This window comes from Schistocerca gregaria, chromosome 8 (assembly GCF_023897955.1).
Source record: "Schistocerca gregaria isolate iqSchGreg1 chromosome 8, iqSchGreg1.2, whole genome shotgun sequence".
NCBI lineage: Eukaryota > Metazoa > Arthropoda > Insecta > Orthoptera > Acrididae > Schistocerca > Schistocerca gregaria.
Window position 1 is genome coordinate 496,552,529 of NC_064927.1, and position 24,141 is coordinate 496,576,669.

Here is a 24,141-nt window from a genome sequence, read left to right on the forward strand (position 1 = left end):
TGGGAAGTTTTGCCTCATCCCCCATACAGCCCTGACCTGGCACCATCAGACTTCCATCTGTTCGGGCCACTAAAAGAAGCTCATTGTGGGATTCATTTTGAAGATGAGGAGGCCGTCAAAACATCCGTGCGTCAATGGCTTAGGAAGCAGAGCTGTGATTTTTACCGTGCTGGGATACATGCCCTTGTTCAAAGATGGACCAAAACTGTAGAGATGGGCGGAGATTACGTTGAAAAATGACAAAATGATCCTCAATGTTGTGGTTTTCAACCTATGTAATTGCATTTAAATTTCCTGACAATTAAACGTAGAAAAAAAAATAGGAGGCATTACTTTTTGACTGACCCTCGTATAATAAACGGATGAGGCTAACTGGTCAACAGCAACAATGCTTATACGCCTGTAGGAAGGAAAAATAACGTATGACTGAATCAGACAGTGAACTTTCACATTTCAGCAGAAAACGTCAGCATGCCACGCTGTATTATCACATGACAGCTTCAGAGTCCGTTACTGAAGTTACATGAGAGCGACAGCTACGCTGCCTGTTCCCTCACGTGAGGAAATTCTTGCTACGTCATGCCTACACAGCTGTCCCTTTATCAGGCAGAGGCAATTTATAAACTCACACACATCTATCTGGGCGAGGTCACTTCGGCTCCATTCAGCAGTACCGGTACCCAGCAGCCACGATCCTAGGCTGAAGGCGTACGAAAGGATATCCAAGCAAAATGAAAGTAAGTTGGCGGCATTGCTTGTGTGATGAGACGGGCTTCGAGTATATCGACATGATGGAAATGAGCGCTAAACCTACGAATGAATGTGTGTTAGATCTCGAGGAACGAGAGTTATAAAATACGAAACAAAGGTGAAGTTCAATAAATGGTTCAAATGGCTCTAAGCACTGTGGGACTTAACATATGAGGTCATCAGCCCCTAGACGTAGAACTACGTAAACCTAACTAACCTAAGGACATCACACACATCCATGCCCGAGGCAGGATTCGAACCTGCGACCGCAGCAGCAGCGCGGTTCCGAACTGAAGCGCCTAGAACCGCTCGGCCTCAACAGCCGGCAAAGGTGAAGCAAAACGAGCGAGATATGAGGGAGAAGTTGTCAGAAAATATAGGGGAAACATTTCCTGCGTTTTTATCTCACAGTAGAATACAGTAAATGTGTTATAAAGCAAGACAAAAGAAAACAATAACAGATAAAGTCGCGCTTTGCTTATTCGGCTGGAGAGCATAGTGAGGGCAACAGAGTACCTCGTAAAACAAATCTTGGCTGTACTGACAGAATGTGTTTCAAGTCAAGTACGAGAAAGCTATCAACGAACACGTGGCACGCACCAGCGTATAGTTTCAGTAGAGTAGTGCTGTTTATGGCAAGATAGAACTCGTATCACCGCGCTACTGCCTCTAAGACAATACCACAGCACGCGTACAACGTGCAAAAGCACTGCATCCGTGTCCTAATAGACAATGTGATTTATCAACGTCTGTAATGTTTCTTATCAGGTATACCTTAGGAGTCACACACGGACTGACGTCTGCTAAGTGAGCATATTGACCTGAGCACTGAGGACTTTTAAAGAAATAGGGACAGAGAATGGAATTTTCACTCTACAGCGGAGTGTGCGCTGATATGAAGCTTTATGGCAGATTAAAACTGTGTGCCGGACCGAGACTCGAACTCGGGACCCGAGATCGAGTCTCGGTCCGGCACACAGTTTTAATCTGCCCGGAAGCTTCATATCAGCGCACACTCCGCTGTGGAGTAAAAATTTCATTCTAGAAACATCCCCCAGGCTGTGGCTAAGCCTTGTCTCCGCAATATCCTTTCTTTCAGGAGTGCTAGTTCTGCAAGGTTCGCAGGAGAGTAGAGCACTTGCCCGCGGAAAGCAAAGGCCCCGAGTTCGAGTCTCGGTCCGGCACACAGTTTTAATCGGCCAGGAAGTTTCAAATAGGGGCATCTTAAACTGTATGCAATGATTTTACTACGTCGAAAGTGTCTATAAAAGCAAGTCAAAATTTTCCCTCCAAATCCACCTCATAAAAATGTGTGTATGTGTGTTGCACATCTCTTCCTGAGCCACTGAACCGATTTCAACCAAGTTTGGTACACATATCACCTACCGTCTGGAAAGACCCCACCCATCTATCAAAGGGAGTGGGAATGAAAATGAAGTGTTGCTCACGACACGCGACAACCCACACGTTTTTTCATCCATTATTTCAGAATGAAAACATTTAGTGACTTGCAACAAACCTTACACAAAATTTCCAACCTTTACGAAACTTTTTCTCGCTCACTACCCCCACAAAACGATGAAAGGAACAAAGTTTACCACTTTCTGGACTTTCGCTGTTAATAGAATAAGACTGCCGCAAAAGGTATGACTTTTTAATATATTACTCTTTAGTACCAGCTGCATTCGCGACACATTTTGCAGAAAGTATTCACATACACCACTGAATGCACCTGCAAATTTGTATCATTGTAGGGGACATAGCTCAGGAACTATGACGTCATAGACAATCGAAAGCGTGAAAAACCTGGCGCGTCGTGAATGAATTTTAAATTTATTACTTCTTTCGTACTAACCCTATTCTCAACACATTTTGCAGACAGTATTTACATACGTCGCTGAATGTATTTACAAAATTATATTATTCTACGACACATAGTTCAGAATATATGGCGTCATAAACACTGAGCTGCGTGAAAATGAAACTGCACGGCGAAATTCGCTGGAGATGCGGGAGAACTGTGTCTACAAATATGGGTGACATATATTAAATATATATGGCAAATGCTTGACGCCGGCGAAGCGATGGATAAAAAGGTTTTCCTAAACGCCTGGACCGATTTCAACCAAACTTGTTATACACGCTATTTATTAGCTGGAAAGAAAAGTGGGAGGAGGGGCGGTGGTTTTCGGGGGGAGGGAGAACTAGCAACCTCCTGTTGGAATAGGGAGTAACGTGAGATAGAAGACGGAGGCGGAGATAGAAACAGGAGAGGAAGAGATGGATACTGGGAGGATTAGGGGGAAATGGACAGCAAGTGAAGAGGAGGAGATGGGCATAGAAAGGAAAGAGAAGTAGACAGAGAGAGAAAGAGGGGAGGAAAATATGGAGACAGACGTGGGGAGGAGGACATGGGAAGAGGAGGAGGAGGAGATTAGTGTTTAACGTTCTGTGTACAACGAGGTCATTAGAGACGAAGCAAAAGCTCGAATTTGAGAAGGACGGGGAAGGAAATCGGCCGTGGCATTTCAGATGAACCATCCCAGCGTTTACCTGAAGCGGTTTAGGGAAATAACGGAAAACCTAAATCTGGATGACAGGACGCGGGTTTGGAACGTCGTCCTCCCAAATGCGAATCCAGCTACACTACCTCGCTCGGTAGAAGAAGGAAGAGGAGGAGATGAACAGATATAAAGGAAAGAGGAGGAGATGAAGACAGGGGAAAGGAGCTTATGGACAGAGAGGAGAGGAGCGGATGGGATGAGACAGGGAGAGGAAGAGAGGGACGCAGAGGGGGGGGGGGGGGGGGTGAAGAACACCGGGTACAAAGATAGTTGGTAATAAAGTGAAGTTAATCATTTGTGGGTGGAATGAAACTGTCTTGAGTCATGGCAACCGTAAGAATCGGACAAAGAAAAATATGGATTACGGAAACAAGACAAGCACGTTCAAGACTTAAAACTCGCACGGGCCGACTATAACGTCCACATACATCTACAACACGACAGGTTTCAGGAAGTACATGCTTGTTTTCGACACCCGACAGCTGTCGCTTTCAAATTACCCACGCTGCCTGAAGCCCCCATCTATGCGAAATAAGCCGTGTTCTGATTGGCCAGAGCATTGACTCCTAATGGCGGACGCTACACATCACGCGTATTTTATCCAGTACAACACCAAGATAAGTAAATTTTATGGTGAGTAAAATGATTAACACAACAATGTAAGGGCACGGCCCCAGAAAGAGGCAAGGAAACACATCTGATGATAAACGTTTCGAATTAATACATTTTGAAATAAAATTGTGTATAGTGACTAGAACGGAAATTTGAAGATAATGTATAGCGCGGGCACTCAACTCAGTCAATTTTAAAGCGCGTTTACTATAAAATATTATTTGTTAAATCCTATATGACAGAGATACATTCCAGAAAGAAAGTGTAACTGTTCGCAAAATTTTGATGAGGGATATTTTTAAAGCCACTTATCTTTGCGTGTTGAACATTTTCTAACGTTGTCTGCTGCTAGATGGTGGTTGCGACGGCGTAATATTCCCAAAATTATTCAATTATAGCCATTACATTCCTCGTGATGTGACTTTATAGATCTACTTTCACTGGCTGGAAGCAACCATTATAGTCGTCCATCTATCTTCTTACTTGTGAAACGCAACGTTTGCTCCACATGAAATAGTTAACTTGATCACCCTCTCACTTTCTGTGCATCCACAGCCACACTAAGATGCAGAAAATTATGCGGAAGTCAGTTGACTTCTTCTCGTTGTCTGACAAGCGATATAAGTTTTATCAACAACAACCAGATCTCTTGCCACACACTTATTTGTCACGGTGCTTACCGTTCGACCGTGGACTATCGATAGTTCACTGGACGCCTTCTCCGTGTTGCGCTTTTACGTGCATATCATTACATTTTTGCTGTAAGTTTATAAAGATTTACGAGGAAAAGGAAATGCCAAGCACCTGAGAATAAATGTGTTAATAAAAACAAATAGTTGTGTACAATAAACAAAACTGACACTAATTAGAAACATAAAAATACGCAACACAATGTAAAAAGAGAAAGAAAGAAAGAAGGAAAGAACTAGCCAGTACGAGTAACCTGCCCACAGGTTCTGCTGGTGATCTGCCAGAACCTTTTTTGGAAGCACTCAGTCCTCAGTTGAAATCCCCATGAGCATAGCTCTGTGGAGGTTTAGGCTCTGTTCTGCCGTAGAGGAGTTGAATTCATCTACATCTACATGATTACTGTGCAGTTCACTATGAAGTGCCTGGCAGAGGGTTCATCGAACCACTTTATTTTTCTACTGTTCCACTCTCGAACGGCACGCGGGAGAAACGAGCCCTTGAATCTCTCCGTGTGGGTTCTGAATACTGTTATTTTATCATGATGATCGTTTCTGTCTGTGTAGGTAGGCTCTAACAGAATATTTTCTCAATACGAGGAGAAATTTTAGTGAATGAAATTTGACGAGAAGATCGTGCCGTAATGAAAGCCGCTTTTGTTTTAATGATTGCCACCACAATTAACGTATCGTGTGCGTAGCACTCTCTCCACTATTTCGCAATAAGTCAAAACGAGTTGCACCTCTCTGAACTTGTTCGATGCCCTCCGTCAGTCCCATCTGATGTGGATCCCACACCGGACAGCAACACTTCAGATGAGGGCGGACAAGCGTAGTGTGAGTAATCTCATTAGTTGATCTATTGCACTTTCTATGTGTTCTGTAAACGAATCGCAGTCTTTGGTTTCCTTTTCGCACAACATTACCTATGCGGTCATTCCAGTTTAAGTTATTCGTAACTGTAATCCCCGAGTATTTATTTGGATTTATAGCCTTCATATTTGTGGGATTTATCGCGTAACCGAAATTTAGCGGATTTTCTTTAGTACTCTCGTGGATGACTTCACACTTTTCATTATTTAGAGTCGACTACCACTTTCTGCACCATACAGATATCTTGTCTAAATCATTTAGTAGTTTGTTTTGCTGACGATTTTACAACGCGTTAAAAGACAGCATCATCTGCAAACAATCTAAGAGGACCGCTCGGGTTTTCTCCTGTGTCTTTTATGTAGATCAGGAACAGCAGAGAGCCTTGGGGGAGGCGCCATATCACATATGTTTCACTGTAAGAGTTTCCGTCATTTACTACGAACCGTGACCCTTCTGGCAGAAACTCGCGAATCCAGTCGCACAGCTGAGACACTCTCCACAGGCACGCTATTTGATTAGAAGTCGCTTGTGACGAACAATATCAAAAGCCTTCTGGAAATCTAAAAATATGGAAGCAATTTGACGACCCCTGTCGATAGTACTGATTACTTCATGAGAATAAGGAGCTAGTTGTGTTATGTAACGACTATAGTTTCCGAATACGTGCTAACTATCTGTCAATATCGTTTTCTTCGAGGTAAGTCATAACGTTCGTACACACGTCCCAAAACACTACTGCACATCGACGTTAGTGATATTGCTCTGTAATTCAGTGGATTACCCCTATTTTCTTTCATGGTTATTGGTGTGACATGTACAGTTTTCCAGTCTTTAGGTGCGGATATTTCGACGAGCGAGCGGTTGTTTAAGAGAGCTAAGTACAGAGCTACCATATCAGCATAACCTGAAAGGAACCTAAATGGTACACAATATGGACCGGAGGCTTTGCTTTATTAAGTGATTTAATGGGCTAAAATAGGGCTATCAGAAAAGCAACGAAAAACCACGACCAAATAAATTTAAAATCAGGGATTGAGTTTTATGACATGGATACAGAGCAGGGAAGAAAATCAAGTGTAGGCTTCATTTTAAACAAGAAAACTGAAAAAAAGATATTCAAAAAGTCTCAGACAGAACAGCAAGGCTTATTTCAAAAGGATCCGACTTACAGCCCAGCCGTTCATATTTATGCATAAACCTTTAGTTCAAAAGTAGGATAAGAACCAAGGAACCCTCTTCAGTAGAGAATTAAGAACAAAAATGACAGAAAATGGCCGGTCGTTGGTAGAAACTGCGAACAGAAACTTATTGATCCTTAACATATTTTCAAACCAATTTAAAAATTTTAACTGGTTCAGCTTGGTTAAACATGTATTGTATTAACTAAACGACATGCTTTTTTTAGCCTAGTTTCACAAACTTTATTATTACTGCATTACTAAGGTCCCGGGTTATAAACCCATTTCTTAAATTGACCCTATAGATGGGAAAGCCGGCCGCGGTGGTCTCGCGGTTCTAGGCGCGCAGTCCGGAACCGTTAGCCTGCTACGGTCGCAGGTTCGAATCCTGCCTCGGGCATGGATGTGTGTGATGTCCTTAGGTAAGTTAGGTTTCAGTAGTTCTAAGTTCTAGGGGACTAATGACCACAGCAGTTGAGTCCCATAGTGCTCAGAGCCATTTGAACCATTTTTTTGATGGGAAACAAGAGAAGATAGACATGTAAACTTTTTAAATCTTTCCATTCTTGACTTAAACTGTGGAAGTTATCTCTGTTGACAGTTTTGCTAAATTACATATTGATTTGCAAAATTCATTAGGACAGCTTTCACAAAGCTCATTAGTACAGTATTTACGATAGTTATAACTAAACGTGCATTGGACTAGAGCTTTGCGTAGGAATGGAATGTTTTATTGTGTGATTGAGGGCACCTTAAGTCACACAACGAAAAATTCTATTTCTGGGCATAGCTCTAGTCCAACGTACGTTTAGTTACATTAGGGTTGGTTGGGGGAGGAGACAAGACAGCGAAGTCATCGGTCTCATTGGGTTAGGGACGGACGGGGAAGGAAGTCGGCTGTGCCCTTTCAAAGGAACCATCCCGGCATTCGCCTGGAGCGATTTATGGAAATCACGGAAAAACTAAATCAGGATGCCCGGACGCGGGTTTGGACCGTCGTCTTCCCGAACGCGAGCCCAGTTAGATTAGATTAGATTAGATTTACTTTCACTTAAATTGATCCGTAGTGAGGAGGTCCTCCAGGATGTGGAAGATGTGTGCTAGCCACTCCACCACTTCACTCGGTAGTTAAATTAGGGCTTGTACGAAGTCACAGGGTCAGTTTTTTTTTCCTCTCTCCCCAGTTGCGAGTAAAAAGAGAAGAGGAATGACTAGACGAAGTATAAGATACTCTCCGCCATGCATCGTTTGATGACTTATGGCGTATCTGTACAGGTTCAGATGTAGATCATCAGCTATATTCATCCATGTTGCTCATGCACCTTTTCCTACTACAGTCTACTCACCTCTCGTTAGCCATGTCTTGGAATCCATGTGCCTGGCTACATGTCCAGCACCCCAAAACAATGCTTTCCATAAGCACCACAGAAAAAGTTCACCAACTCAGTATGACTCTTCGGCTTGCAACGGCAGGCTTTCCTTCCATCCACAAAAGCCCAATGCTTTGAGAGTGAAAGATTATTCGAGAAGAAAGAATTTTTGTGCTTGGCTGTTAAAGCAGTGCCAGCGTACCAGCATTATCTTTTCTTCCCTATGTCGTCGTGTTTACGGACGAGGCTATTTCCTTGGAAGGATGAAGTCACCATCAGCGGCGTGCGTGCCAGTCTCCCGTAGCATTCAATCGGGTATCAGGAAACAGTCTGGGCACAAGTCGTTGGTGGCAACTTGACTGACTGTCCTAATTCATAGCTTCGAGTATAACTGACACAACTGAATGAAACTACCTGGGTTTTTAAGTCACGTCATTTCGAATAAAATTCTCTAGCTTTCGATCACTATCTCCGCTATTGTCGTCAGGACCAGTGGCTGTTGGGGCTGTTTTTCTTCTGCCAGCTGATAAAAAAAAAACGCTCTGCAGCCAAAGACTGCATAAACTGTATTTAAAAGATGGTTAAAATATATAAAAGGTAACAATAACATATAATTTTGTAAAAAAACATTTGTTGACGATATTCACGATTTTTACACAAAAGCAAGTGACAATGAACGAGGGTTCTTGTGAAAGACACGCCTAGATGGAAAATACTGATGGTTTTTAAGACTCGTTTGACGATTTTATACGGCAGTTAATTCTGATACAAGAAAGAACTACCACGACGAAGGTGCAATGATGAGTATGACCCTGGGGCCTTGTAGAATTGTAGGTAGTGACGTGAAGATAGCAAGATGGAAGAAGAGGAAGGGACAAAAAGCGGGGAATGGTGTGATGTGGAGCGTTGTGATTAGGGCAGGAAAGAGTGGTACATCTCGGGAATGGGAGTTAGTTAGTATTCCGGAGGGAGAGGATGAACAAGGAGTGGAGATGCACAGAATGTGGACTATGGATGTAGTGGCGCACCAGGGTGCCTAGATTTGTTATTAGCGGGTGAGAAATTGGGTGCTGCACTGGGTTTTGGGATTAAGGTATAGGATCTGAAAGTGCTCTAGGAAGAGGAGAGGTGTGCTAAATGAATGAGTTGGTACAAGATGCGAGTTGGGGTAGGTATGCGGAAGTGGAAGGCGCGGTGGAGTATGTATCTTACGAGCAATTCAAGGCACTTGTAGAATGTAGGTGAGGCAGGGGTCCATTGAACGCTGGCCTATGTTAGGATGGGGTGGATGAGGGATTTATAGGTGAGGACTGTTCCGGCGTAACATCAAGCGCCGTCACGTCGGCATGGAACGTAAACATAGAGAAGGCTGTGAGACGACGCCAGCCAATAGTAACGCTGACTAGGACCGCACCACGACAGGAGAGGCCTCTATCCGAAGAGAATACAGGGTGATTCAAAAAGAATACCACAACTTTAGGAATTTAAAACTCTGCAACGACAAAAGGCAGAGCTAAGCACTATCTGTCGGCGAATTAAGGAAGCTATAAAGTTTCATTTAGTTGTACATTTGTTCGCTTGAGGCGCTGTTGACTAGGCGTCAGCGTCAGTTGATGCTAAGACGGCGACCGCTCAACAGAAAGCTTTTTGTGTTATTGAGTACGGCAGAAGTGAAACGACGACAGTTGTTCAGCGTGCATTTCGAACGAAGTATGGTGTTAAACCTCCTGATAGGTGGTGTATTAAACGTTGGTATAAACAGTTTACAGAGAATGGGTGTTTGTGCAAAGGGAAAAGTTCTGGACGGCCGAGAACGAGTGATGAAAATGTAGCACGCATCCAGCAAGCACTTCTCTGGAGGGGGCCATATTGAACATCTCTGAACTTGTTTTTGAGTGAAAAAAAAACCTTTTTAAATACTCTTTGTAATGATGTATAGCAGAAGGTTATATTATGTTTCTTTCATTAAATACACATTTTTAAAGTTGTGGTATTCTTTATGAATCACCCTGTATAAGCCCCGCTCTAGAAGAGCTGCTCTAGAAGAAGTGTTGTGATCCTAACGAGTTAGTCGTGACTTACGTTTTGCTTCCATGGAAATTGTATATTTCGAATGACACTGATTATTTGCATGTCGCCAATTGCTTGCGACATTTCACTGTAGCAACGGAAGTCAAGCATTGCCAATTCAATTACTGTAATAAACTCCGTTATATGATTTGCTTGTATGTTGTGTAGCTACCCGAGAAAGCAGCTTCCTGGGCACCCTATAAGAGACGAGTGGGCAACGTCCCACAAGGATAACGGCAGGAGGAGGTATTCCGTCTTAGTTCTCTGTAGAGAGTTAATCGTACATGCTTTAGCATGTCAGTCAGTCGGTTGTGGGTCGAGAGATGGGAATCTAGATTGCGGAAATACAGAGGTTTGAAAGATGCAGCAGGCGTGACTTGAAGAGCAGCCCGGAATTCCACACGCGGTCGAACGCTTTTTGGATAACATCTACATGCATGACTACTCTGCAATTCACATTTAAGTGCTTGGCAGAGGGTTCATCGAACCACAATCATACTATCTCTCTACTATTCCACTCCCGAACAGCGAGCGGGAAAAACGAACACCTAAACCTTTCTGTTCGAGCTCTGATTTCTCTAATTTTATTTTGATGATCATTCCTACCTATGTAGGTTGGGCTCAACAAAATATTTTCGCATTTGGAAGAGAAAGTTGGTGACTGAAATTTCGTAAAAAGGTCTCGCCGCGACGAAAAACGTCTATGCTGTAGTGACTTCCATCCCAACTCGTGTATCATATCTGCCACACTCTCTCCCCTATAACGTGATAATACAAAACGAGCTGCCCTTTTTTGCACCCTTTCGATGTCCTCCGTCAATCCCACCTGGTAAGGGTCCCACACCGCGCAGCAATATTCTAACAGAGGACGAACGAGTGTAGTGTAAGGTGTCTCTTTAGTGGACTTGTTGCATCTTCTAAGTGTCCTGCCAATGAAACGCAACCTTTGGCTCGCCTTCCTGACAATGTTATCTATGTGGTCCTTCCAACTGAAGTTGTTCGTAATTTTAACACCCAGGTACTTAGTTGAATTGACAGCCTTGAGAATTGTACTATTTATCGAGTAATCGAATTCCAACGGATTTCTTTTGGAACTCATGTGGATCATCTCACACTTTTCGTTATTTAGCGTCAACTGCCACCTGACACACCATACAGCAATCTTTTCTAAATCGCTTTGCAACTGATACTGGTCTTCAGATGACCTTACTAGACGGTAAATTACAGCATCATCTGCGAACAGTCAAAGAGAACTGCTCAGATTGTCACCCCGGTCATTTATATAGATCAGGAACAGTAGAGGTCCCAGGACGCTTCCCTGGGGAACACCTGATATCACTTCAGTTTTACTCGATGATTTGCCGTCTATTACTACGAACTGCAACCTTCCTGACAGGAAATCACGAATCCAGTCGCACAACTGAGACGATACCCCATAGCCCCGCAGCTTGATTAGAAGTCGCTTGTGAGGAACGGTGTCAAAAGCTTTCCGGAAATCTAGAAATACGGAATCAACTTGAGATCCCCTGTCGATAGCGGCCATTGCTTCGTGTGAATAAAGAGCTAGCTGTGTTGCACAAGAGCGATGTTTTCTGAAGCCATGCTGATTACGTGTCAATAGATCGTTCCCTTCGAGGTGATTCATAATGTTTGAATACAGTATATACTCCAAAGCCCTACTGCAAACCGACGTCAATGATATAGGTCTGTAGTTAAATGGATTACTCCTACTACCCTTGTTAAACACTGGTGCGACCTGCGCAATTTTCCAATCTGTAGGTACAGATCTATCGGTGAGCGAGCGGTTGTATATGAGTGCTAAGTAGGGAGCTATAGTATCAGCGTAATCTGAAAGGAACTTAATCGGTATACAATCTGGACCTGAAGACTTGCCCGTATCAAGCGATTTGAGTTGCTTCGCAACCCCTAAGGTATCTACTTCTAAGAAACTCATGCTAGCAGATGTTCGTGTTTCAAATTCTGGAATATTCCATTCGTCTTCCCTGGTGAAGGAATTTCGGAAAACTGCGTTCAATAACTCCGCTTTAGCGGCACAGTCGTCGATAACAGTACCATCGGCACTGCGCAGCGAAGGTATTGACTGCGTCTTGCCGCTTGTGTACTTTACATACGACCAGAATTTCTTCGGATTTTCTACCAAATTTCGAGACAATGTTTCGTTGTGGAACCTATTAAAGACATCTCGCATCGAAGTCCTTGCCAAATTTCGGGCGTCTGTAAATTTTAGCCCATCTTCGGGATTTCGCGTTCTTCTGAATTTCGCATGCTTTTTCCGTTGCCTCTGCAACAGCGTTCGGTCCTTTTTTGTGTACCACGGGGGATCCGTTCCATCTCTTACCAATTTATGAGGTATGAATATCTCAATTGCTGTTGCTACTATATCTTTGAATTTGAGCCACATCTCGTCTACATTCACATAGTCAGTTCGGAAGGAATGGAAATTGTCTTTTAGGAAGGCTTCTAGTGGCACTTTATCCGCTTTTTTAAATAAAATTATTTTGCGTTTGTTTCTGATGGATTTGGAAGAAATGGTATTGAGCCTAGCTACAATGACCTTGTGATCACTAATCCCTGTATCAGTCATGATGCTCTCTATCAGCTCTGGATTGTTTGTGGCTAAGAGGTCAAGTGTGTTTTCGCAACCATTTACAATTCGCGTGGGTTCGTGGACTAACTGCTCGAAATAATTTTCGGAGAAAGCATTTAGGACAATCTCGGAAGACGTTTTCTGCCTACCACCGGTTTTGAACAAGTATTTTTGCCAACATACCGAGGGTAGGTTGAAGTCCCCACCAACTATAACCATATGAGTGGGGTATTTATTTGTTACGAGACTCAAACTTTCTCTGAATTGTTCCGCAACTGTATCATCGGAGTATGGGGGTCGGTAGAAGGAGCCAATTATTAACTTAATTCGGCTGTTAAGTATAACCTCCACCCACACCAATTCGCTCGGAGTATCTACTTCGACTTCACTACAAAATAAACCACTACTGACAGACACAAACAATCCACCACCAATTCTGCCTAATCTATCTTTCCTGAACACCGTCTGGGACTTCGTAAAAATTTCTGCAGAACTTATTTCAGGCTTTAGCCAGCTTTCTGTACCTATAACGATATCAGCTTCTCTGCTTTCTATTAGCGCTTGAAGCTCAGGGACTTTTCCAGCGCAACTACAACAATTTACAACTATAATTCCGACTGTTCCTTGATCCAAGCACGTCCTGTAATTGCCAAGCACCCTTTGACATTGCAGCCCATCCCGCACTTTCCCGAGGCCTTCTAACCTAAAAAACCGCCCAGTCCACGCCACACAGCCTCCAAGGGGGACAAATATGGCGGACATTCGTTTACTCAGTTGATAGGACATTAGGTGAGTAAGGTAAAGAATTGGGTGGTCGGTGGAAGAGTTGGGGCGAAAGCCACGGTGGGTACTAGGAAATGGTAGGTAGGTGGGTTGCTAGGTGCTGGTGGACTCGTTCGGTATGAAAGACTTTAAAAATGTTGCTACGGCTACAGCCTTCTTGTCAAGCTCCATTTGTTTGATACGTCGCTTGTGCTCGGTACAACTCTCCGCTGCTGTGCAAATTCTCTGACCTATACACATGCTGGCGCATTTGCAAGGGATACCGTGCGTTCCGGGCACACGAAGGGCTATGCCGTCTCTAACAGTGCACAGCAAGTCTCGTATCGTGGGAACACTGGCCTCAGTCCATGTCACTGCAGCACACTTGCTGGCTGTTGGCTCACAGTATGGCAGGAAAGCAGCTGGATTGGCATGTTCTACCCAATCACAAGGCGTTCTTCTTCAGTGCCACCTGAAAGTGTTTGCACCTTGCAGTACTTACACAGCACTCTACGGAAAGGACTAAACACGGCGATAACAGCTGACGACTTACACAAACACTTGGTAGCAAGCAGAATACTACACCCAGTCACGATACTGTTACCTACCGAAACCATATCGAATGTCCCAGATCCTATCACGAAACCCTTGCCAGCCTTTACAATGCCATCCTGTACACAGGTTATTGTCCACAGCAGTTGGAAACTTCTGAAGTCCTACTCTTCTGAAACATGGTAAACCACCCCCTTAGACCTCATCATATCGACCTATCAGCCTAATGTAAGTTTTCAGCAACAACGAATCCATCACCACCCTCCAACCCACCTACCCTTTCCCAATACCCAACTTGGCTTTCGTCCCAACTATTCCACTGACGACGAACTTCTTTACCTTTCCCACCTAATCTCCCATCTACTGAATAAAAGGAAGTCAGTCATATTTGTCCCTCTTGATATCCAAAAACCCTTCGACCTGGTGAGGCATTCTGGACTGCTCTTAAAGCTACAAACTTATGTAATCCCGGTTAACTATTCCCGCCTACTAGTATCCTTCCTTCAAACCGTCCTACGGATGTCGCAATCAACCAGGCCTGCTACCACATCCATCACACCGTTGCGGGTCTGCCTCAGGGCTCTGTCCTTTCACCCCTCCTTTACATCCCGTGCACTGGAGACCTTCCCAAACTGCCACCTTCGACATAGCTCCTGCAGTGAGTTGACAACACCTACCTAGCCACTCTCCATACTCTCCAACTCTCCCATACCTCCCTCCATCGACAGCTGCATCTTCTGGTCAGATGTTGTAACTTCAAGTAAATGCTCAGAACAGCCAGGCCACATCCTTCGGTCGCACCACTCCACCTTACCGCCGGCTAGATGCCCATATCTTCACCTACTACCAACCCATCCCTCTGACTAACGTAGTAAAGCATTTAGGTCTAACATGGAACACACATCTCTTTAACATCTCCTTACGATCTATCACAGTGCCCGAAACTGACTGAAACTACCAACAGATCGTACCTAGGTCTACCGTTCCTCTTACCTATAAATCCCTCATCCACCCCATCCTAACCTACGCCAACAGTTCCTAGAACTCTGCCGCAACTAAATTCTACAAGTCCCCAGAAATTCAGGCAACACGTGCACTCAGCCTCGCCTTCCACCTTCACCTACCTTTCCCAACTCGCATCTTGTACCAACACATCCATTTAACACACCTTTATCTCTTTCTAGGGCACCGTCGGATCCGATACCTTAATCACAAAACCCAATCCCAGCACTGAATTTCCCACACTCTGTAATAACCAATTCAGGAACCCTGCTGTGCCACTACATCCATAGTCCTTTCTGCGAGCCTTGTCCATCCTCTCCCACCGGAATTTTAATCAATTCCCACTCCCAAACAATGAAATCTGTCCTGAGATGTACCGTTCCTATCGTCCTCTTTCCACTTTGCTGAATTCTGGTCGCTACCTGCAGTTCTACAGGGCCCCAGGGTCATACTCATCATAGCACCTTCGTTGTGCAATTTTGTTGTGTGTCACCTAGCATCACCATTAAACCATGGCTTCATTCACGTTCAACAGTGACGATAATTTCACTGTAAAATGAGATAGACAAACGAGTTTTAAAAATCCATCAGTATTTTCTGTCATTTGTATTTTAAAAATCCTCGTTTATTCTCAGTTGTTTTTACTTAACAATCGTCTCTGTCGTCCACCTATGAAGTTTTTTGCGAAATCGTCTGTTACTGTCACCTTTTATGTGTTTTAACCTTTTAAATACAGTTATTGAAAATTTCGGCTGAACGAGGATATTATTCGAACTGGGGCGCCTTGAAAAGCCAGAAGATTTTATTTAGACATGGCACCGCGAAAGACTCCATGGACACAACAGACATAACTATTTACAATTTTTACAAGTGGCATTGCACCTATTTCATCTGTGTCTTGATTTACTCGCTAGAATGACTGCCCATTAACGCTCTCCGAACCATAATTTAAATTACATTTCATTGTTAACACTTCGTCCTTGCAGAATCAGATGTCGACTACATCACTGCAGTCCTGTTCCTTGTTGGCAGTTTATTACCTTACCAAATTCATGTCATTTCCGTAATTTTAATGCGTTTGGACCAATTTTCAAGCTTTGCCCCAGTAAACACAAAATAATCTCGTTTAACGGAACCAGTTGTGCAAATCAATCTAAATTTACTATTGATTGTTTAGCTTAAACAACTGTCTTGAGGTAATTTAATCAGTACTTGAGACAAGTTAGTGTAGATGTACACACTTTGGCACCCTCATCACGTATTGTTAGGCTGTAACAGGTTGTCAACATAAATTAAAGAAGATTATAAAGACGCCAATTGTCCGGACACCAGATAAGTAACAGTTCACGAAGCAATATATATATATATATATATATATATATATATATATATATTTTCCATGATTAATGTAATTTGAAGAGAAGTAATAATATATATATATATATATATATATATATATATATATATATATATATATGATTACTTCTCTTCAAATTACATTAATCATGGAATGGAAACACACAGCAACAGAACGTACCAGCGTGACTTCAAACACTTTGTTACAGGAAATGTTCAAAATGTCCTCCGTTGGCGAGGATACATGCATACACCCTCCGTCGCATGGAATCCCTGATGCGCTGAATGTATTCTATCACATCCGTCCACAATACGAGCACGAAGAGTCTCTACATTTGGTACCGGGGTTGCGTAGACAAGAGCTTTTAAATTAAAGTCAAGAGAGTTGAGGTCAGGAGAGCGTGGAGGCCATGGAATTGCTCCGCCTCTACCAATCCATCGGTCACCGAACCTGTTGTTGAGAAGCGTACGAACACTTCGACTGAAATGTGCAGGAGATCCATCGTGCATGAACCACATGTTGTGTCGTACTTGTAAAGGCACGTGTTCTAACAGCACAGGTAGAGTATCCCGTATGAAATCGTGATAACGTGCTCCAATGAGCGTAGGTGGAAGAAAATGGGACCGAATCAAGACGTCACCAACAATGCCTGCCCAAACGTTCACAGAAAATCTGTGTTGATGACGTGATTGCACAATTGCGTGCGGATTCTTGTCAGCCCACACATGTTGATTGTGAAAATTTACAATTTGATCACGTTGGAGTGAAGCCTCATCCGTAAAGATAAAATTTGCACTGAAATGAGGATTGACACATTGTTGGATGAACCTTTCGCAGAAGTGCACCTGTGGAGGCCAATCAGCTGCTGATAGTGCCTGCACACGCTGTACATGGTACGGAAGCAACTGGTTCTCTCCATACAGTGACGTGGTCAACGTTACCTTGTACAGCAGCAACTTCTCTGACGCTGACATTAGGGTTATCGTCAACTGCACGAAGAATTGCCTCGTCCATTGCAGGTGTCCTCGTCGTTCTAGGTCTTCCCCAGTCGCGAGTCATAGGCTGGAATGTTCCGTGCTGACTAAGACGCCGATCAATTGCTTCGAACGTCTTTCTGTCGGGACACCTTCGTTCTGGAAATCTGTCTCGATACAAACGTACCGCGCCACGGCTATTGCCCCGTGCTAATCCATACATCAAATGAGCATCTGCCAACTCCACATATGTAAATATTGCACTGATTGCAAAACCACGTTCGTGATGAACACTAACCTGTTGATGCTACGTACTGATGTACTTGATGCTAGTACTGTAGCGCAATGAGTCGCATGTCAACACAAGAACCGAAGTCAACATTACATTCCTTCAATTGGGCCAACTGGCGGTGAACCGAGGAAGTACAGTACATCCTGACGAAACTAAAATGAGCTCTAACATGGAAATTAAGCGTTTCCGGACACATGTCCACATAACATCTTTTCTTTATTTGAGTTTGAGGAATGTTTCCTGAAAGTCTGGCCGTACTTGAAATTGATATTAGCGTATTATGGTGAAAATTTTATCTTACATGTGCTATAAAGTAATGAAAGTACGAAATGGTATTGAAGCCAAAAAAAAAAGTATCATAAATTTCTTAGTTCCTACGACTGCCGGATCAGATCTCGGTACCGATTTGCTGCATCAGTTTACAGAGTCTTTTGACTCTGTCGTAAGCCATACATGTCGGAAATTGTGAAAGTAGTGCCGTGTCTGGTTTACGACAGAATTAAAAAGGCCCTGTAAACTGAAGCAGTCAATCGGTACCGAGAAATGAAGATTCTTCAAAGGGCTCTGAGTACTATGGGACTTAACTTCTAAGGTCATCAGTCCCCTAGAACTTAAAACTACCTAAACCAAACTAACCTAAAGACATCACACACACCCATGCCCGAGGCAGGATTCGAACCTGCGACTGTAGCGGTCGCGCGGTTTCAGACTGTAGCGCCTAGAACCTCTCGGCCACTCCATGAAGATGGTCATTGCTGACCGAAAACATTAGTCTAATGATCTAACAAGCTCGTGGTTACATATGGAAATAACGAACTTTATTCTACACTTTATATATCACTGTTCTGTTCGCAGTTTCGGAGAGTAGTGTACTCTAATGCGATGTAATGTACAGCTGAACATCAGTGGGCGTTTTTCTGAACGTGAATGTGTGTTTATCTCATAGTTCTGGAATACTAAACACACACACACACACACACACACACACACACACACACACACACACACACAGAGTTAAAATCTACCAAGAAGTTCTTTAGCGTCATTCGACAACTCTTTTTGAACAAGCGCTTGTTAAAGTCTGCATCTGACTACCGCACAAAAATGGCCCAGAAAGTTTATTACGTGTGGCTGCGCAGTGCTATGTGAACATAAACGTAACACAATGGAAACGATACTGCAATACGCTTGAACACTCCCAACTATCTTACCGCCACGTGTGGCTGCGACCATTGACAAGCGTTACATCACTTCAATCCTGTTATCAAGAGGCACGGATATCATTAAAGTAACGTACATCGTTTCTGTAAAGGCAGATCGTAGTTGTTTGCTTATTTCGGTAGATAAAAAAGTTACGAGAGTCAACCATAATGCAAAATACTCGTCCCTTTAAGTGCTATCATCAGTAGAAAATGTATTTTTTTTGTTTTTTCCCCCACAACCTCGTATCTTTGTTCACGATCAGCTCGCCTCCAAATTTCGATTCGTAAAATGAACCGTGGCTTAGCTGCAGAGCGCATCGCTACGGAGCAGACGTATTTCGGTGTCGTTGTTGTTGTTGTGATCTTCAGTCCGAAAACTGGTTTGATGCAGCTCTCCACGCTACTCTATCCGGTGCAAGCTTATTCATCTCCCAAGTATCTACTGCAACCTACATCTTTCTGAATCTGCTTACTGTATTCATCTCTCGCACTCCCTCTATGACTTTTACCCCACACGCTTCCCTCCAGCACTAAATTAGTGATCCCTTGATGTCTCAGAAAGTGTCCTACCAACCGATCCGTTCTTTTGATCGGATTGTATCACAAATTTCTCTTCTTCCCTATTCTATTCAGTACCTCCATATTAGTTACGTGATCTACTCACCTAATCTTCAGCATTCATCTGTAGCACCTCATTGCAAAAGCTCCTATTCTCTCGTCTATACTATTTATCGTCCAGGATTAACTTCCATACATGGCTATACTCCATACAAACACATTCAGAAAGGATTTCCTGACACTTAAATCTATACTCGACGTTAACAAATTTCTCTTCTTCAGAAACGTGTATCTTGCTGTTGCCAATCTGCATTTTATATCCTCCCAATTTCGACCAGCAACAGTTATTTTGCTTCCCAAATAGCAAAACTCATTTACTACTTTAAGTGTCCAATTTCCTAATCTAATTTCCTCACCATCGCCTGATTTAATGCGACAACATTCCATTATCCTCGTTTTCCTATGGTGATTTTCATCTTATATCCTCCTTTCAAGACACTGTCCATTCCATTCAATTGCTCGTCCAAGTCCTTTCCTGTCTCTGCCAAAATTGCAATGTCAACGGCAAACTTCAAACTTTATATTTATTCTCCCTGGATTTAATCCCTATTCCAAATGTTTCTTTAGTTTCCTTTGCTGGTTGCTCAAAATATAGATCGAATAAAGTCGGGGATAGGCTACAAGCCTGTCTCAGTCTATTCTCAACCATTGCTTGCCTTTTGTGCCCCTCGACTCTTATAACTGACCTCTGATTTCTGTACAAATTGTAAACAGACTTTCGCTCCCTGTATTTTACCTCTGCCACCTTTAGAATTTGAAAGAGAGTATTCCAGTGAACACTGTCAAAAACATTTTTAAGTCTACAGAATCTAGAAATGTAGATTTGCCGTTTGTTAATCTACCTCCTAAGATAAGTCGTAGGGTAATTAATGCGTCACGTGTTCCAACACTTCTACGGAATACAAACTGATCATCCCAGAGGTCGGCTTCTACCATTTTTTCCATTCGTCTGTAAAGAATTCGCGTTAGTATTTTCCAGCTGTGACTTATTAAACTGATAGTTCGGTAATTTTTCACATCTGTCAACACCTGCTTTCTTTTGGATTGGAATTATTATATTTTTCTTGAAGTCTGAGGGTATTTCGCCTGTCTCATACGTCTTGCTCACCAGATGGTAGAGTTCTGTCATGGTTCGCTCTCCCAACGCTATCAGTAGCGGTAAGGGAATGTTGTCTACTCCCGAGGCCTTGATTCGACTCAGGTCTTTCAGTGCTCTGTCAAATTCTTCACGCAGTATCATATCTCCCTTCTCATCTTCCTCTACATCCTCTTTCATTTCCATAAGATTGCCCTCAAATGCATCTCCCTTACATAGACCTTTCCGCTTTCCCTTCCTTGCGTACGACTGGTTTTCTATCTGAGCTCTTGACATTCGTGCTGGTGGTTCTCTTTTCTCCAAAGGTCTCTTTAATTTTCCTGTAAGCAGTATCTGTCATACCCCTAATGATATATGCTTCTACACCCTAGCCATTACTGCTCAGCCATTTTACACTTCCTGTCAATCTTATGTTTTAGATGACTCACCATGTTGCAGAGATTCTGAGCCGCTATAGGCACAATAAAAAAATTCACACAATCATAGCTTTGGTCCATTAAGGCCTTTGTCAGCAGTAGACCCACATACACACACGCACACACGCACACTCATGCAAACGCAACTTGCAAACACATCTGCAGTCTCAGTGAGCTGAAACTCCACTGCGAGCAGCAGTACCAGTGCATGATGGGAGTGGCGACTGGGTGGGGGTGAGGAGGAGGCTGGGGCGGGGAGGGGGAGGGATAGTATGGTGGTTCAAAATGGTTCAAATGGCTCTGAGCACTATATGGCTTAACTAGGTTAACTAGAACCTAGAACTACTTAAACCAAACTAACCTAAGGACATCACACACATTCATGCCCGAGGCAGGATTCGAACCTGCGACCGTAGCGGTCGCGCGGTTCCAGACAGTAGCGCCTAGAACCACCTGTCCATCCCGGCCGGCTAGTATGGTTGGAGTGGCGGACAGTGAAATGTTGCAGTTTAGATTGAGGGTAGGACAAAAGGTGTAGAGGGGGGAAGGGGGTAAGCAGCGGAAAGGACAGAAATAGAAGAAATAAAAGGAAATTGAAAGACTGGGTGTGGTGGTGAAATGACAGCTGTGTAGTGCTGGAATGGGAACAGGGAGGAGGCTGGATGGGTGAGGACAGTGACTAATGAAGGTTGAGGCCAGGAGGGTTACAGGAACGTAGGATATATTGCAGGGAAAGTTCCCACCTGCGCAATTCAGAAAAGCTGTTGTTGGTGGTAAGGGTACTACGGCACAGGCTGAGAAGCAGTCATTGAGATGAGAGGTATCACGTTTGGCAGGGTGTTCAGCTACAGGGTGGTCCACTTGTTTTTTGGCCTCAGTTTGTCAGTGGCCGTTCCAGCTTGTCGGTTGTTATGCCTACGTAGGATGCAGCACAGTGGTTGCAGCTTAGCTTGTAGATCACATGACTGTTTTCACAGGTAGCCCTGCCATTGATGTGATAAGTAGTGTTAGTGGCCGGAGTGCAGTAGGTGGTGGTAGGAGGATGTATGGGACAGCTTTTCTGAATTGCGCACATGGGAACTTCCCCTGCAATACGTCCAACGTTCCCATAACCCTCGTGGCCTCAACCTTCGTTAGTCACTGTCCACACCAATCCAGCCCCCTCCCTGTTCCCATTCCAGCACTACACAGCTGTCATTTCATCGCCAAACCCAGTCTTTTAATTTCTTTTATTTCTCCCCTTTCCGCTGCTTACCCCCTCCCCCATCTGCACCTTCTCTCCTACCCTCCGTCTAAACTGCAACACTTCACTGTCCGCTACTCCCACCATACTGTCCCTCCCCCTCCCCCTCCCCGCCTCACCCCGCTCCTACCCCCACCCAGTTGTTACTCCCAGTGCACGCCGTGTAATTTCAGTTCTCTGAGACTGCAGATGTGTGTGCAAGTTGTGCTTGCGTGAGTGTGCATGTGTGCATGTGTGTCTACTGCTGACAAAGGCCTTAATGGACAAAAGCCACGATTGTGAGAATCTTTTTATTGTGCCTATCGCATCTCAGCATCTCCGCTATATGGTGAGTAGCAACTTTCCTTCTCTCGTATTGTTACATTCCAACCTGGATTTTCCATTGTTTGATTTATGTTTTAGACGTTTGTGTTCCCTTTCGCCTGCTTCATTTATTGCATTTCTATTTTCTCCCTTCATCGATTGAATACAATATCTTTTGTGTTACCCAAGGGTTTCTACAAGCCCTCGTCTTTTTACTTACTTCATTTTCTGCTGCCTTCACTATTTTATCTCTCAAAGCTACCCATTCTTCTTCTATATTCCTTTCCCATGTTCTTATCAAGCGTTTCCTAATGCTCCCCCTGCAACTCTCTACAACCTCTGGTTCTTTCAGTTTATCCAGGTCTCATCTCCTTAAATTACCACCTTTTTGCAGTTTCTTCATTTTAATCTAAAGTTCATAACGAATAAATTGTGGTCTGAGTCCACATCTGCCCCTGGAAATGTCTTACAATTTAAAATCTGGTTCCTAAATCTCTGTCTATCAGTTATACAATCAATCTGAAATCTTCCAGTGTCTCCTCCTCCACGAGCGAGCGAGCGACTCTTAACCTAAGGGACATCCTAAGTGCCCTGTGGTTTCACAGGCCAAACCCAATTGTTATTCCTGTTTATCCTAATTGTATTTGTGTCTCTGATGGCCTAACGTTTTGTGTGTGTCCTATGTGTCACATGAGTGTTGTGTGCGTGTGTAGTGTGTCTGATTTTGCTCCAACAGTGGTCGTGAGTGTTTCCACTGGCGATTACTGCCGAAGCATGTCGGGCCATCGTGTGGTCCCCCTCCTGTGCTCCTGGGTACCCAGGTTTGCTATTAACCTGTTGTCTGACTGGGACGACAGTTCATAGAACTGCCGTGCCAGCAGTTTGAAGCGATCCCTAATCATGGGGATCCCTGTGACGTCATGCAGGTCCCTGGTGGGGAAGTCCCGCGGGAGGTGCATGGCAAGGCGCAGGACCTTACCTTGTAGGCCTTGTAACCGCTTGATATGGCAGTCGGCGGCATTTCCCCACACTACGGCCGCGTATTCCAGCACTGGCCTGATCAGTGCTAGATATAGCGTAATGCCGCAGTGTGTGGGAAGCGTGGACTGTGGATTTAGTACAGGGTAGAGTTCGCGTAAGCGTCCTAAGACTCTGCCCCTAACCTCTGTGACATGTGGTCCCCATGTGAGGTGCCGGTCTAAAGTCACGCCCAGATACTTAACAGTGCGAGACCATGGGATGGGGCCTCCCATGATCTGCACTGGTTGAAGATCTCTTGGTATCCGGCGACGTGTAATAATAATTGCCTGGCTTTTTGTGGCGTTAAATTTCAGGCGCCATTTTGTTGCCCAAGCTCCCAATACGTCGCACGCCTCTTGTAGGCGACGACGAAGGATATTAACCTTGAGGCATCGTGCGTAGAGGGCGGTGTCGTCAGCGTATAGTGCTAGCGACACTCTCTGCGTCCTAGGTACATCTGACGTGTACAGGGTGTACAACAGGGGGCCAAGGACGGATCCCTGTGGTACTCCCGCACGAACAGGCCTATTAGTGGATACTCCGTCACCGGCGCGGACACTAAAAGTGCGATTTTGCAGGTAGGATGCAATGAG

The 24,141-nt window shown here is 44.0% G+C and overlaps 1 protein-coding gene across 1 annotated transcript in view; it reads left to right on the top strand.

Moving 5' to 3' along the window:
• The first annotated feature begins 614 nt into the window (after nt 1–614).
• Nucleotides 615–24,141, top strand: part of LOC126284857 (UDP-glycosyltransferase UGT5-like) — a 131,219-nt gene continuing 107,692 nt past the window's right edge. The window contains exon 1 of the mRNA XM_049984092.1: nt 615–737. Within this exon, the coding sequence (XP_049840049.1) occupies nt 732–737 (6 nt within the window). The 5' untranslated portion in view covers nt 615–731. The remainder of the gene's footprint in view (nt 738–24,141) is intronic.